The 13,563-nt window shown below is 48.5% G+C and overlaps 1 protein-coding gene across 2 annotated transcripts in view; it reads left to right on the top strand.

Annotated features, from left to right (window-relative positions):
* Positions 1 to 13,563, top strand: part of LOC144934439 (uncharacterized) — a 68,996-nt gene that overhangs the window by 18,552 nt on the left and 36,881 nt on the right. For both annotated transcript variants that reach the window (XM_078860190.1, XM_078860191.1), the window contains exons 10-14: positions 1,525 to 1,569; positions 3,027 to 3,071; positions 3,202 to 3,255; positions 10,138 to 10,206; positions 13,172 to 13,240. In XM_078860190.1, coding sequence (XP_078716316.1) covers positions 1,525 to 1,569; positions 3,027 to 3,071; positions 3,202 to 3,255; positions 10,138 to 10,206; positions 13,172 to 13,240 — 282 coding nt within the window. The remainder of the gene's footprint in view (positions 1 to 1,524; positions 1,570 to 3,026; positions 3,072 to 3,201; positions 3,256 to 10,137; positions 10,207 to 13,171; positions 13,241 to 13,563) is intronic.

The following is a 13,563-nucleotide window of genomic DNA, read 5'->3' as shown; positions in this document are numbered from 1 at the left end:
GATGCATCTGCGGCATTCGCATGAAAGATGCAGTCACCTCCTAAGTCATCGTCGAGTTCTTAACGATTCACTCATTGATTCATTTCAAATAGTTCGGTGGTCACAGTTTCACTCGAGCATTACATTTTAAAGAAATCTTTCGTGTCATTTGCACTGTCTGTACTGTACACGTTGTTTTTTCTGCCTTATTTCTCTAATCGCCTATTTATAGAAGCGATTTTAACAGCAACATCGTTTTTTTTCATCAATTGTAAATATAGCATTATTACATGCCCGATTCTATGCACGTTCTTGTGCACACTCGTGAATGTTAAGTGCTTAATCAACCAATATTTGCATATACATTCTTAATTGATTTGCTTATTTATTTTTGGTGATTTTCTTACCTGTCCTATATTTTGCACATATTATCGTGTTTGTGTATTGTATTGTTGCTGTAACTTTCTGACCCTCCCCTACTGGACATCTGTGAAAAATGGCTTCACAGCTCGTCGGATTTCTCCAGGATAAACGAAGAATCTGATTCTGTTGATGCGCATTACTCATCTAATGCACTAAATAGTGTGTTCACGCACCAGAATGTATAGTGTCAACCGCCTCTGACCATACCACCCGCAATCCACCTAATGCCGTCAGATTTCAGAAGCTAAGCAGCGTTGAGTCAAATAGTGCTTGGATGGGCGAACACGGCCCAACGGTAGCGCATTTGCTGCTTGTGGCAGAGGTTCACTGTTCGAATCCATTTGGCCGCCCTGGTTAATACTGCCGTCTAATAATAATAATAATAACACTACTACGCTGCGTCTGCTTCACAGTGGACATTATAGATTTCCCGGACTAGAGTTGAACATTGTGTGTCGGCGTCAGGGTCAAAATTTTCCAAATTGGAAAAATTACCTGCAAATTACTCAAACGTGATTATACCGGCAGAAAAATGGTCATTTGCAGGCCAGGTGCGAAGTCACCTTTGTGCTCACAAGAACGAGCTATGATGGAAATCGCTCTGCGACACCGCAGCGTTACAGCAGGGCACTATATCAGCATCAAATCATTGTCACCAAGCATTTCAGGTGTTATAGGCTGTAGGGCTACATGCATGACAGCAGAGGGAAGTTAAATAAATTACCTCAAGATACCTCTACATTCATGCTCCCCGTCTTCATCAAAGCCTCACAGTCCGCATGGCTCGGGGAGGCCCTCCTCCAGCAGTGGATCGATCGAGGGCTTGTTGTAACGTGTCCATTCGAAACCATCTCCAGCTTCTTCTTGGTTCTTTCGGTAAAGTCACGTAGAATGGAAATAATAAAATAATAACATTATTACATGCTTTTATTTTTATTATTTTATTATTTCCATTCTACGTGGCTTTACCGAATAAACCAAGAAGATGAATCCCTGCAGTCACGAAAGCTTTAAATCGAAACTATCTCCAGCTTTTGACCACAACATCGTCACCAAGTCACAGGGCTCTGGAGGACTCGTCAGTCGGTGCCCTGCCTGACTGTCTCTCGCCCCTCTGTGCAGGGTGACAGGGGTCAGTGCGGAGCCGCCGGCGAGAAGGGAGACAGGGTGGGTGAGACCCGAGCGGTTAACACGGGAGATGATTTGCGCTGATAAGAGTGTTTACACCAACATACACATGTATCAACAAACATACACATGTACAACCATAGACACGTGCAAACTATACAGATGTACAACAAAGGCAAATATAAAGATCCCCCCGTGTAGCCTTAACAGACTGCCGGGGCAAGCGCTGTTAGCGAGCATCTATGATGGCCGGCATGGCGCACGAGGGGGTGGGTGGCCAGCACCACGCCCGACCGCCTTTGTCTCTCGAGTGGCGATGTTTACACATCTCACCAGGTACTCATTTGAGGCTGATTCGACCTAGGGGAGACCCAGGACCGGTTGAGATAATCGTCACTGGTGATAGCCATGAGCGGGAATCGAACTCGGGTCGCAGGAGTTTTTTAAAATGAAAACAACTCAACACATTTGTCAAGAACACCGCATCCTTCATAATATATATATATATATAACCTGCGACGTTTCAGGCGATGGCCCTTCTTCATAGCACATGAGCAGAGGCCAGAGAGAGAGAGAGTGGATTATAAGAGTTGTAGATTGCACTTTGCACCATGGGGCCTGATGGGAATGAAATGTGAAAACAGTTTCCTGATGACCAGTTTTTAAATAGGTGTTTGAATAGTGACCTGGTAGTTAACTAATTAGTCCCAGAAAAAAGTTTTCAATAATCAAAAAGTATTACTATATAAAATCTGTTGGTATGAAAAGTGAAAAAATACATATGTACATATGCACAAACATACACACGTTTGCATGGTTCCACATGCATATGTTGGAACAAGTATATATTTGTGTAACTATGCTTATCAATGTACTGGAATCATATTTACACAGGCGTATGCATCTACAATCTCATACGTAATGTACACGCATTGAACTGGTAACTCTTGCACATATTTGTAACGGGAACGTATTTACACAAAACATGTACACACACAGAATACAACATTTGACGCCGCGGTGGCGAGATGTTAACTACCTTGCCTGATATATAGGAGGTTATGGGTTCGATCCCAAAGCTGACGCCAGTATATTTGGAGTTTGCATGTTCTCCCCGTGGTCGTGTGGATTTTTCTCCGGGTCCTCCAGTTTTTCCCTCCACATTTCGTAACTTGCTTTTTGATTATTTGGCTGCTATGAATGTCCACGTGATAAGCTACTTCATTGGGCCATCATTTGTGGCCAGGTCGCTTCTGAAAAAGAGCTATACAGCTCAATGAGCCTTAAAAATGTGTGTAGTTTAATTGTATAGTTTGACCCGTACATGCAATCATATGCAAGTCATGTAAACTATCATCGTCACACGAGACTTTGCAAATCCACATGAGCGAAAGCGGAGCGCGCGATCACGCCTTGGCAGCTGGACGATGATTGATCACCGCATGCCAATAACCCACTTAACAGACAAATCTTGTTTTGTTCCTCACGCCTGCCAGGGACCAGACGGGCCGAGTGGTCCAAGGGGACCCGAAGGCCCGAAGGTAACGGCGCCGTGTGACGTCACAAAGGCGGCACCCGCGGTTGACGGCCTCCCGTTTGTGTGTGGGGGGTGTTGCGAGCCCTTTGGCGTGATTGTGATGCCCTCGACTAATGTGTCCATCTGACCTTCAGGGGCCTCCAGGACCTTCAGGTGAACAAGGCCTCGAAGGCATCCAGGGACCAAAGGTACGGTTTGGTGCAGGGGTGGGGGGCGGCGGTGGGGTTAATTGAAACATTCCACGCACTGCCCGGGTGAGATATATTCGGAGCGAAGCGTGTAATTCCTCCAATGGCCATGGTCCACGGGCCACTGAGCGTTGCCGCCGCGTTGGCCAGATGTTATCTCCCTCGCCTGGTATGCAGGAGGTCGTGGGTTCAATCCCAACCCTGACGCCTGCTGTATATTTGGAGTTGGCATGTCTCTTTCCCCGTGATGGCGTGCATTTTTGTCCAGCTCCTCCGGTATTTCCCGCCATATTTAGAATCAACACGCGTTTAAGAGTATTTGGCTACTATAAAGTTCCACGTGCTAAGATGCTTCGTTGAGCTATCATTTGTGGCCATGTCGCTTGTGAAAAAGTCCTACATAGCTCGGTGGGCCTTACCTGGTAAATAAAGTAAAAATAAAGCAAAGAGCCTGCAACCGTGATCGTTTAGCTGCATACCGACTGCCCGGCCAGGGTTATGACATTTTTTCTGAACGAGATTTGTTCAGTTGGCTTCATAATGCGGCCTCTTATTCTCTGCAAAAGGTCAACATAATGAGCTTGCTGGCCAGCTCTGCGTTCAAAACTGGAAATATAGAACCGTCGTTGTTAGCCGCAAAGAATGTGAGAATCGGAGAGAATGCAGAGATGTGCTGAGAGAACAAATGTCAGATGAGACAACATTTGATGTTATCAGAATATTTACCGGGTCCGCTGGTAGACTGGAGTAGCATGTGCCGCGTGAACAGTAGTCGGAGCCATAGCAGCGAGAGGTACACACTGGATACGGTGTGCTGGGTACAGACATTTCTTCTGCGTCTCTAACCCATACAGACCCGGTTGGAATTGAACCACACCGTGGTATACAATTTACGAGAAACATACGTGGTACAAGGGAGACCTGGGCAAAGCGCTTATCAGCTCTGCAACTTACTTTACGCATTTCTTTACTTCACACGCGGGCTCTTCTTGGAGCGTCGTCCGTAAACACTGACTCTAAAGCAACGGCGCCGTAATTATGGCATTACTGTCACGGTCACGTGCGCCACGGAAAGATAACGGGCAGGGAAATCTGACAGCTTACGAATGTTGGCTCCTCATCAAACCACCGGCAGCAGTGGGTTAGCACGCAGGTGTCCGGTTGGCACGCACGTCTGGAATGCTCGGAAAACGGCCGTGCCCGGTTTATTAAATTAACGAGCGGCTTGCGGGCCCTCCCTCTGATCGCTGCTTCCCACGGCGGGTGTGGTGCGGTCGGGTAGACGACGGGTGGAAGCTCGGGCTCGGTGCGTCAGACGCGTGCGTGCGACGCTGCAGATGCTGACAGCTGTTCGTCGGGCAGGCGTGGCCGCGCGTGCCCGGGCCTTTTCCATCAGCAGCAAAAAAAAGCCAACTTTTACACGCGTCCGATGGCATTTTAATGCCCGCAGTAGGGCCACCCGTAGGTGGGAGCACAAAAGTGGCAATTTTTGACCCAGGACTTCACACAAAAGAGGGCACCCACAACGGGGCCGTGTGTGTTTTTTGTTGTTTCCTGTCGCTAATGAAAAAGGGGGCTGCACGTGACACTCTGCCCTGGGACTCCAAGAACCGTCCGTGTAGCACAGTTATTTGAAGTGGATAGTTATCGTTTATGATGGGGATTATTTCTCCAAAGAGGTTGTCGAGCAGCATTATTATCGATGGCTGAGTTATTATTGAGCCATCTGAAAGTGTTCCAAATAATGATTGGGGTAAATATGTTTTGGCAGCGGCGATCAATGTTGTAAATATATACCAGTTTCGCTTTGGACAGATTTAGTGACCTTTTTTTGAAAAATCTTATGATGGACTCAACCACGTGTCGCTTGACATACTTTACAGTGGTAGTACAGCAGCAGCAGCAGTCCTTTATTTATTCAGTAAAACCTATTGAGCCTCAGCACTCTTTCTCAGCAAGGGGCATGTATTGGGATCTATGGACAAGCTTGTCGATCACCATTCTACTCCTTTGGCTGCTGCTGCTGATGCAAATTCTGCTGTTGCTGAGGACCATTCTTCTATTGCTGCTGGTGATAAATACAATGCTGCATCTGATTGCTGCTGCTGTAAATTCTGATGTTGCTGATGACAATATTTCTATCGCTGCTGGTGAAAAAGACAATGCAGCATCTGATGCTGCTGCAAATTCTGCTGCTGCTGCTGCTGATGATGATGATGACCATTATTATATTGCTGCTGGTGATAAAGCCAATGCTGCATCTGCTGCTGCTGCTGCTCCCACAGTCGCTGAAAATGATGTTGACGCTGATAATGATATTGGGTGTCTGACTGTGCACGGTGGAGGCTTGTGTGCAACACAGTGACAGTAAAAGGGCCAAATTCGGTGTCTGTGCTGCCGCTCCTATTAACCGGTCTACGCCGCAGATGGCCTTGGGCTGTGGCTGACTTGTCTCGCTCTCCGTGGCTGCGGCGATGTTTTTACTGTGCTTTGGGTTGGATTTCACCTGTCAAACAAACCAAATTGGTGAAAGTTTTTTTTTCTGTTTCTCCTGAATAGCTGTCTGGACGTTTCTGTCAGCCTCAGTATGCGCGCTAAAAAAACGACGGCTACCAGTGAATTAACAGATTAGGTTGTTCAAAAATAGAAGTATTGTTTTTTTGAGCTTATTTACACAGCATACATCCAGGCATTCCTCGTACAGATGGACGGGCATTCATTCCTCCCTGGGAGATGTTGCCCCTATGACGAATATGGAAATGACATGCGAGCGACACGCGGGCAGGGGATCATAACGTAGGCACCGCCGACGAGAAATGCGCATCGGCCGCGTCGCTCACGCCAGGACTACTCTACGATGTTGTCCGCTCTCGTTGTCTCTCTCTCTCTCAGTTTCAGCATTGGGAATGTCGCAACGTCTTGTTTCTGCTGTGGGCTCGGTGATAACGAAGAGTTGTCAAGCAAAGGGGCGCACAATGCACATTTCGCTGCCTTTCTCTTACAAAAGGACTGAGTGTTGCGATGGGGCAGTCGTTGTCGTTTCACGCGGAGGCAGGGCTGTTATTGACGAATGTGTTGGGTCATTTTTTTGTTATTTGTGCTCATGCACCACTGCCATCGCATGATCACCAAATGTTTATTTTTCTTTACAATTCAAAGATTGACTTTAGAGTTAAAATGTGGTTTGTAGCAAGATGCACATTCGATGCTCAGAAACGTAATTTTTATTTCCACCATCAACAGCCAGGGTCAATCCACCGTGGCACGAAGGCCTCCCCAAGTTGTTCCCATTCCTCGCGGCATTGAGATTCCACGATCCATCTCACTCCTGCACCCGAGCTAATGTTATCTCTCCATCTCCCTGGTGATCTGTCATTCCATCACCTGTCTTGTCCTTTGACCATCATCCCTTCTAGCCATGCCAAAGCCTGCCACTTACGTCGCTTGACAGTCAATACGATGTCTCTGATTGGCATTGTTCCCTGAACAACGCGTCCATCTTTCGATTTCTCGATGTGATTCCCAACGTTCATCATTACGTCATCCCCTGTGTACTTTTACACTTCTTCCGTTGTTCTTCGCGGATTATCTTTCATTCACTTTCATCGCTTTTGTTTTTTCAACGCGTAAAAGTTTTGCCAATCTAAGAATGGCTGCCTGGGCGCGATGAGATTTACACTCTCGTCGTTCGAGTTTTAGTGCCTTCGTTGGCATGGAGGCACAGACTGAGCCGTCTCCTGTGTCTGCGTCGGCGTAAAAAAAAACAATTCTAAAAGCTTGAGAATGATTTAAGTTAGCAACGTTATTTACGACAGCGTCCAAACTTCGGACTGGCAGCAGCGGGGGAGTTTTTATTCTCTTTTGCATTGTTCTTAAAAACCGAAACCGTGTCCTGGAAACGCGTTCGTGAGAGCATTGGCGTCGGTGGCTTTATACTCGGTCCCGAAACTCGCGCTGCCGCCGTAGCATCTGCTCAGTTTCAATGCCACCCCGCAGATACTCTGGTTTGCATGACAAGCGTCTTCCTCTGTACGGGCAACATCTGAAGATAAGATGCATCGGCTATCGTTGTTCCGAAAGCATGTTTTGTCCACAATAATTGGCACGTTATTTTCGACCGCGATATTGCAGAGTTAAGTCACCTGCACGATACGAGCTGCCATAGTTTGTACGCGTAAAGCCGTCACTGAAAGTCACATTCTTTATTGTATTCACCGTTGGTACAAACAAATAATGCACAAATTAACCTGATAAAGAACTGCCAGACTTTGCAGAACGTCTGACATTTGCACAACTCGCAGACACAAAAACCATTAGTATCGCGTGACAGAATTCCAGATTCATATCCCGCTGTCGCGGCGACGGCAGAAGTTGTGCCTTCAGATTAACTTTGTCCGGACAACCGTGTTCACGAACGACGCAGCATCAGTGGTAACCACAGGAAGTGGGGCCCGGGAGGAGGGGGCGGGTTTGGCAGTTCCCCCCGTCAGTAAAGGCCAAGGACGCCTCGGAGGAAGCATTTCGCACTGGGCTTCCAAAGAGATTTCACCGGACCCTGGTGGCCATTGAAGTCCACATCCGATTTAAGAAAATGTATTCCTCTGTTTCCAAAAAGTAGCTCCGATAAGGCACTGCGTGGTCAGTGACATCGAAACGAATACTCCTCGAACAGCAGAGCCGAGGAAAATGCTCCATTGCCAGTTGTGTTCCCAGGTTTGTCCAACTTTACTTTATTAATGACCGTTTTGTCATTTGGGAGATTTTCTCTGTCCAAATGATGTGTCCTGGTTGTTTTTTATTTGTAGCTCAGAGATGGCGACCCGAGATGAGATGTGTCCCTGCGGCGTGAGGGTGGCACAGGCTGGGAATCCCCAGGGAATGTCGCGGCTCTGGAAACACACCGGCCAATGTTTGCGGTCTCTGACGCCACAACGCCGCCCTTTTGTCCGTTGCCTGACTCGAGGACATGTGGACGCGGAGCGGTCTTGTGGGAAAAGCGAGTTCATTGTCAATTACCCTGGACCGGTGGGCATCTGGGTGCTTCGCGGGTCACTCGGCTTGACTTGCGGCAGAGTCGGTCAGGGCACTCGCCCTGGTGCGGCACAATGAATTATTGCGACTTGAACAGCTGAATGCAATAAAATTACGAGAGCCGCATTGCAAGTTTTTGTTTTACAGTCTATCATATTTTTCTACAAATGAAACTATAGTTAGCCGGCAGCGAGCATGACTGCACGCTCTGAGAGCTTATCTCTGTGTGCAACAATGAGCGGCATTGAAACGCGCCGTTTGGAGTGTCTGTCCGGAACGGAGAGCAGATTTCTGCGATTTTTTTCAGCGACTCGCGCGTCTGAAAACGGGTCACGAGATGCCAAAGCTCACTGGGCTGTCTGACCTACAGTACGACGGCCTGGCGCGTAAATACCCCAGCGTGCCTCTGCGACTCTGAATGCGCTGAAAGCGGTCCTTTAAAAATTAAAACATAAGGTGCATTGTGGCGGTTAACAAAATTCCCTTTCACGGGATTTGTTGTGCCGTGCGGGGGTGGAATTCATGACACATGCCAGGCAAATAAGTATGCAGGAGATGAACACTCTCACGGTGACAGTGTAGTGCGGCTGAGATTACAGGCAAGGGCGGTGGTAGGCGGGGGGGGACAGAACGGGTTGTGTGCGCGCACAGAACAGAGCTGTGGTGGCCCCAAGCTACTGATTCAGATGGCAAAAGCTGCCATGTTTTGTTTCAAATTAACCAGTTGATTCCCGCTTTTCAGTTTGAAAGGCGGGAATCAATAATAATTTCAGCTTGTAAAACGCACAGTACTCGCTCGCTCTCGAAGAGAGAGAGAGAAAACAACTTAGAGACGAGATCGGGAACCGATGACGAGCGGTAAGGAGCAACGTCATTATCCGGCACCAATCATTGTCAAAGCTCTGCTTGCTATGTTTGGAGACAAAAAAATGAATTCGTGATAAATTATCTACCTTTCTGTTGCGACTAACATGGCTGTGAACTTCGCTCACCAATTGCACAACCCATGCAAGAGGGCCAAGGTCGACCAGACTGATCGCTTTGTCTCACCCACGACTTTGTTCGACCACCGCCACACCGCGGCTCACGTCGCTTTCCGCTTCTTTGCTCGCACCGCCGCTCGCCTTTGGAGTTCCCTCCCATCGTCTCTTTTCCCAGAATGCTCGTATCCTAGATCCATTGGAGAAGCGTACGGATTCTCATTATGTTTTACTATCAATTGCGTTATTTGTTGCTGACCGTTTGGCGTCTTAGGTGTTTGGGCCTGAGTTCAGCAACAGTGGTAAAACAAATAAAGGAGGCTTTAAAAACAATGGGAATATTACTTTTTAAATGTGAATACATTGGTATTAGGTAAAGCGCTTTATTCATCGTGTGGAAAATAAAATATCTTAAAACAAATATTTGTATTTATAGGTAGCGACAGATTGGAGCCCGGCTTACATTTACTTGAAGCATCTGCGTGCTCATATAAAACTGCTCGGCTCTTGAGCAGCATGGCAATGTCATATCTTTGCACGTGTGTGCGTGCGCGCGTGTGTATGCATGGGGAGCGATTAGTGCACTGCGCTACGAACCCAGCGACCCGAGTTCAATTCCCGCTCACAACCAATAACAATGTCGCATTTTTAACCGATCCTGGGCCTCCCCTAAGTCGACTCAGCCTCAAATGAGTACCTGATGCGGTGTGTAAACATCAGCACTGGGGAGACAAAGTCGGCCAGGCGTGGTGTTGTCGACCCATAACCTCGTGCGCCGTGCCAGCCTTTAATAGGTGCTCGCCAACAGCGCTTGCCCCAACAGTCTGTTAAGGCTATGTGGGGGATCTTTGTCTTTGCATGTGCCGGACAGGGAGAGAGGGGCTTGCCTGGCCCTCCAGGTGTGCAGGGCGAGGCGGGCATTGGACACCCAGGACCTAAGGTAAGCAGGCCTTCACCGCGTGACAGCAGAGGCCACGGGGCGACACCGCGCGACCTTCCTGCTGATACTCACAGCCCCAGAGAGACGGCGATGACGTCTTCGCTCGAGTGCCGGATCATCCTCGTAGCAAAACTAGCACGTGTAGCTACACATGTAGCTACACGTGCTGCGGGCCCCGCACTTTCAAGGGCCCCGCGCTAAACGCTTTCAAGCTATCAATTCCGGTTCAGTGATTCTGCACTTGCTCTATTACTATAGTACTATACTGCTTTAAACTTTTATGAACGACTGAGTGTTTAAGGTTAGCGATTTGTGGTATTATCTGTCTGTATAGCAAATGAAAAAATACAATTACTTTACCATGCAAGTTAAAATTGTGTGTTTTAATATTTATGTTTTTTTAAATTAAGGGCCTCTTTATAACATATGCTACAGACCCCGCACTAGCTTAATCCGGCACTGATTCGCCCGCAAGAGCAACGCGCAGACACGCAATGCCTCGCTGTCAGAAACGTTTCCTACGCAGCCATCGCTGTTCGCGGAGAAAGTACGCTTCTTGCAGAATACGCTTTTTTTACGAGTGTTTCTCAATGTTCTTTAAAAAAATTAACTTCGTACAATTGCTTCTCGTCCCCCATCACCCACAAACGCACACATTTGCCCAGGAAGCAGAGCAGAAAGATTTAAAGTTATAGCCAGAAGCGTTTATTGGATTAAAGAGACAGAGCTTAATAAGAGGCACCTACAGGCACGGGCGTACTTCTTGCTTTTCAGCCAAATTCTGATCGCTAAAGCCTCGGTGCACATCGGTGTTTCATGCAAAAAAAAATACTAATCGGTGTTAACACTTTGTTATTTTGTGCTGAGCCCATCTGTGCCTTTGGGGCAGTCCATAAATGACGTCACGCGATTTTGGCCGATTTTTGACCCCCCCACCTCGTCACACGGCGTCACAAAAAGTCAGACCCCCCTCAAATATGACGTCACAAAGCTATGCACCCCCCGCCCCCCAAAAATAAAACATGCTTCAAATCGCTTTAAACTATTGTCATTGTAGTGCGTATTTAATGTGCCGCTGCACTCTGATGTTGTAAGAGAAAATATTTATCAAAAAGTCTATTTAATTAAGTAGAACGTGTTGTCTATATTTATTGAAAGTTGCGAATTTTGATTGACGTCCCATTTCTCAAACCCCCCCCCCCTCGTCACACATCGTCACAAATGTCTAACCCCCCCCCCCAGGTGCGTGACGTCATTTATGTACGGCCCCTTTTAGACGTTTACTTTTGCTCGGCTGCAACTTCAAGAGATGTCAATACAATGGAGATCAAAAGAGAGGCTCGCGCGGGCAAAACAGCGTCGAGCTTCGGGTCACGAGTGGCGATTTCAGAGCCCCAAGTTCTTTCGCAGCGCCGACCGGCATCATCACTCGGCACGCGTTCGGATCGTTTGAGGGACGAGATTCCTGGCGACTCTCGCTTTTACCGTTCATCGAGATTCGCGCGGCAACGCTTCAGAACCGTCACCGGTGATGCGTTCGTTGCCCGCAACCATCCCGGTGGGAGGTCTCCGTTTGGCTTTCATAAATCACGAGCAAAAACACCCCTCCTCGGCCGTGTGTGGGCTTCGTGCCGGCTGTGACAGAATGTGCAAGATTCACTGGTTTCATTGCGAGTGGGAGTCAGGAGCAACGCGCGTGCGCCTACGTGTGTGAGTGTGTGTGGGGAGCTGTTAGTGTAGCGGTGAGCGCGCTGCGCTACGAACCCGGCGATCCCACTCAGGGCCAGCACCAATGACGATTATCTGAACCGGGCATGGGCCACCCCTGGGTCGACTCAGCCTCAAATGAGTGCCTAGTGCGATGTGTAAACATCGCCACTGGGGAGACAAAGGCGGCCGGGCGTGGTTCTGGCTAGCCACCCCCTCGTGAGCCGTGTTGGCCTTCATAGGTGCTCGCTAACAGCACTTGCCCCAACAGTCTGTTAAGGCTACACGGGGGATCGTTGTCTTTGGTGCTGGTGGTGCAGGCGGCGGTGATGATGTCGCTCACCTTCTGTCCTCTTTCACCATGCGCACCATCCATTCCCGGTTCGCTAACAGCACTTTCCCCAACAGTCTGTTAAGGCTTTGTTTGTATGTCCGTGCGTGCGAGACGTGGTGGCGTAGTGGTGAACGCACCGAGCCGAGTTCAATTCCCGGTCATGGCCAACCAAATTTTTATTTTTATTAATTTTAATTTCATTTTTTACCTACGTGACTTTACCGAAAGAACTAAGAGTATGAATCCTTGCAGTCACGAAAGCTTCAAATCTAGAATCACAGTGAACAAATATCTGAACTGGTCCTGAGACTTGCCGAGGTCGAACCGGCCTCATTGTTGAGCACCTGGTGCAGTGTATGAACGTTCGGTGCTGGGAAGACAAAGACGGCCAGACGTGGTGCTAGTCACACCGTCCCCTCGTGCGTCTTGCCAGCCTTAATAGGTGCTCGCTGACGGCACCTTGCCTCGAGAGTCTGTTGAAGCTCTCCGATGCGTTTTCTAGACTGCTCCGCGTGTGGTTCGGCACGATGTCCGACGTTTCGCTCCGCGTGATGGAAGAACCTTCTCGAGAAACCCCGCTGGGTTTTTGGTTCAGTGGAAACAAAGAAAGCTCCTTTGGCGCAACCGCGTGGACCTACGCAGCGGGCCCCACAGACGCTTCTAGGGCAGTGGTGCTTATCTGCTTCTCAATCCAAAAAAAAAATGCATGTTAATAAATACATAGGGTGTGATGAAACAACGTTATTGTACTTATTTTTTTTTACCTTCTAAAAAAAAATCTGCCCATGTCTCGCACCCCCAGAAAGAGCATCTCGCACCCCTAGAGGGTGCAGCGTGCACGCCAGGTCAAGAAGAAGCACCGCTCCAAGAGAATCCGCGTCTCTGTGTGTGTGTGCGTGTGGGCGTCTTGTGCGCATCTCCTAGGGCGACTTTGGTTTCCCAGGCAGAGCCGGACCTGCGGGCCCCGCTGGGATCGGTGAACCTGGGCTACCGGTGAGGCAGCGCAGGCACGGCGAGAGGCCTCACCGCACTCACGCACTCCGGCACGGCCGTCTTTATTCGCAGCGTGTTGCTCCAGAAGACCGACAACGGCCCGATCGTAAATGAATAATAACGTGGAGCATGTAGCAGCGCAATCGTCGGAGTGACAGGTCAGAGTGACAGGTCAAGAAGTGTTATCTCCAAAATTATTTTGACGAACATTACATGCGCGTGTGTCGTCTTGTCTTTGTGTGTGTTGTGTGCATTGAGTAGCCTGGCACAAGCACTTTGGGGATGTCACCGCCACTTAGTGGCGAATGGCGGTTGTCGATGTT

The sequence above is a fragment of the Lampetra fluviatilis genome, chromosome 10 (genome assembly GCF_964198595.1).
Source record: "Lampetra fluviatilis chromosome 10, kcLamFluv1.1, whole genome shotgun sequence".
NCBI classification, from domain to species: domain Eukaryota; kingdom Metazoa; phylum Chordata; class Hyperoartia; order Petromyzontiformes; family Petromyzontidae; genus Lampetra; species Lampetra fluviatilis.
Note: the sequence above shows the minus strand (reverse complement) of the source record. Positions and strands in the feature narration are given on the sequence as shown.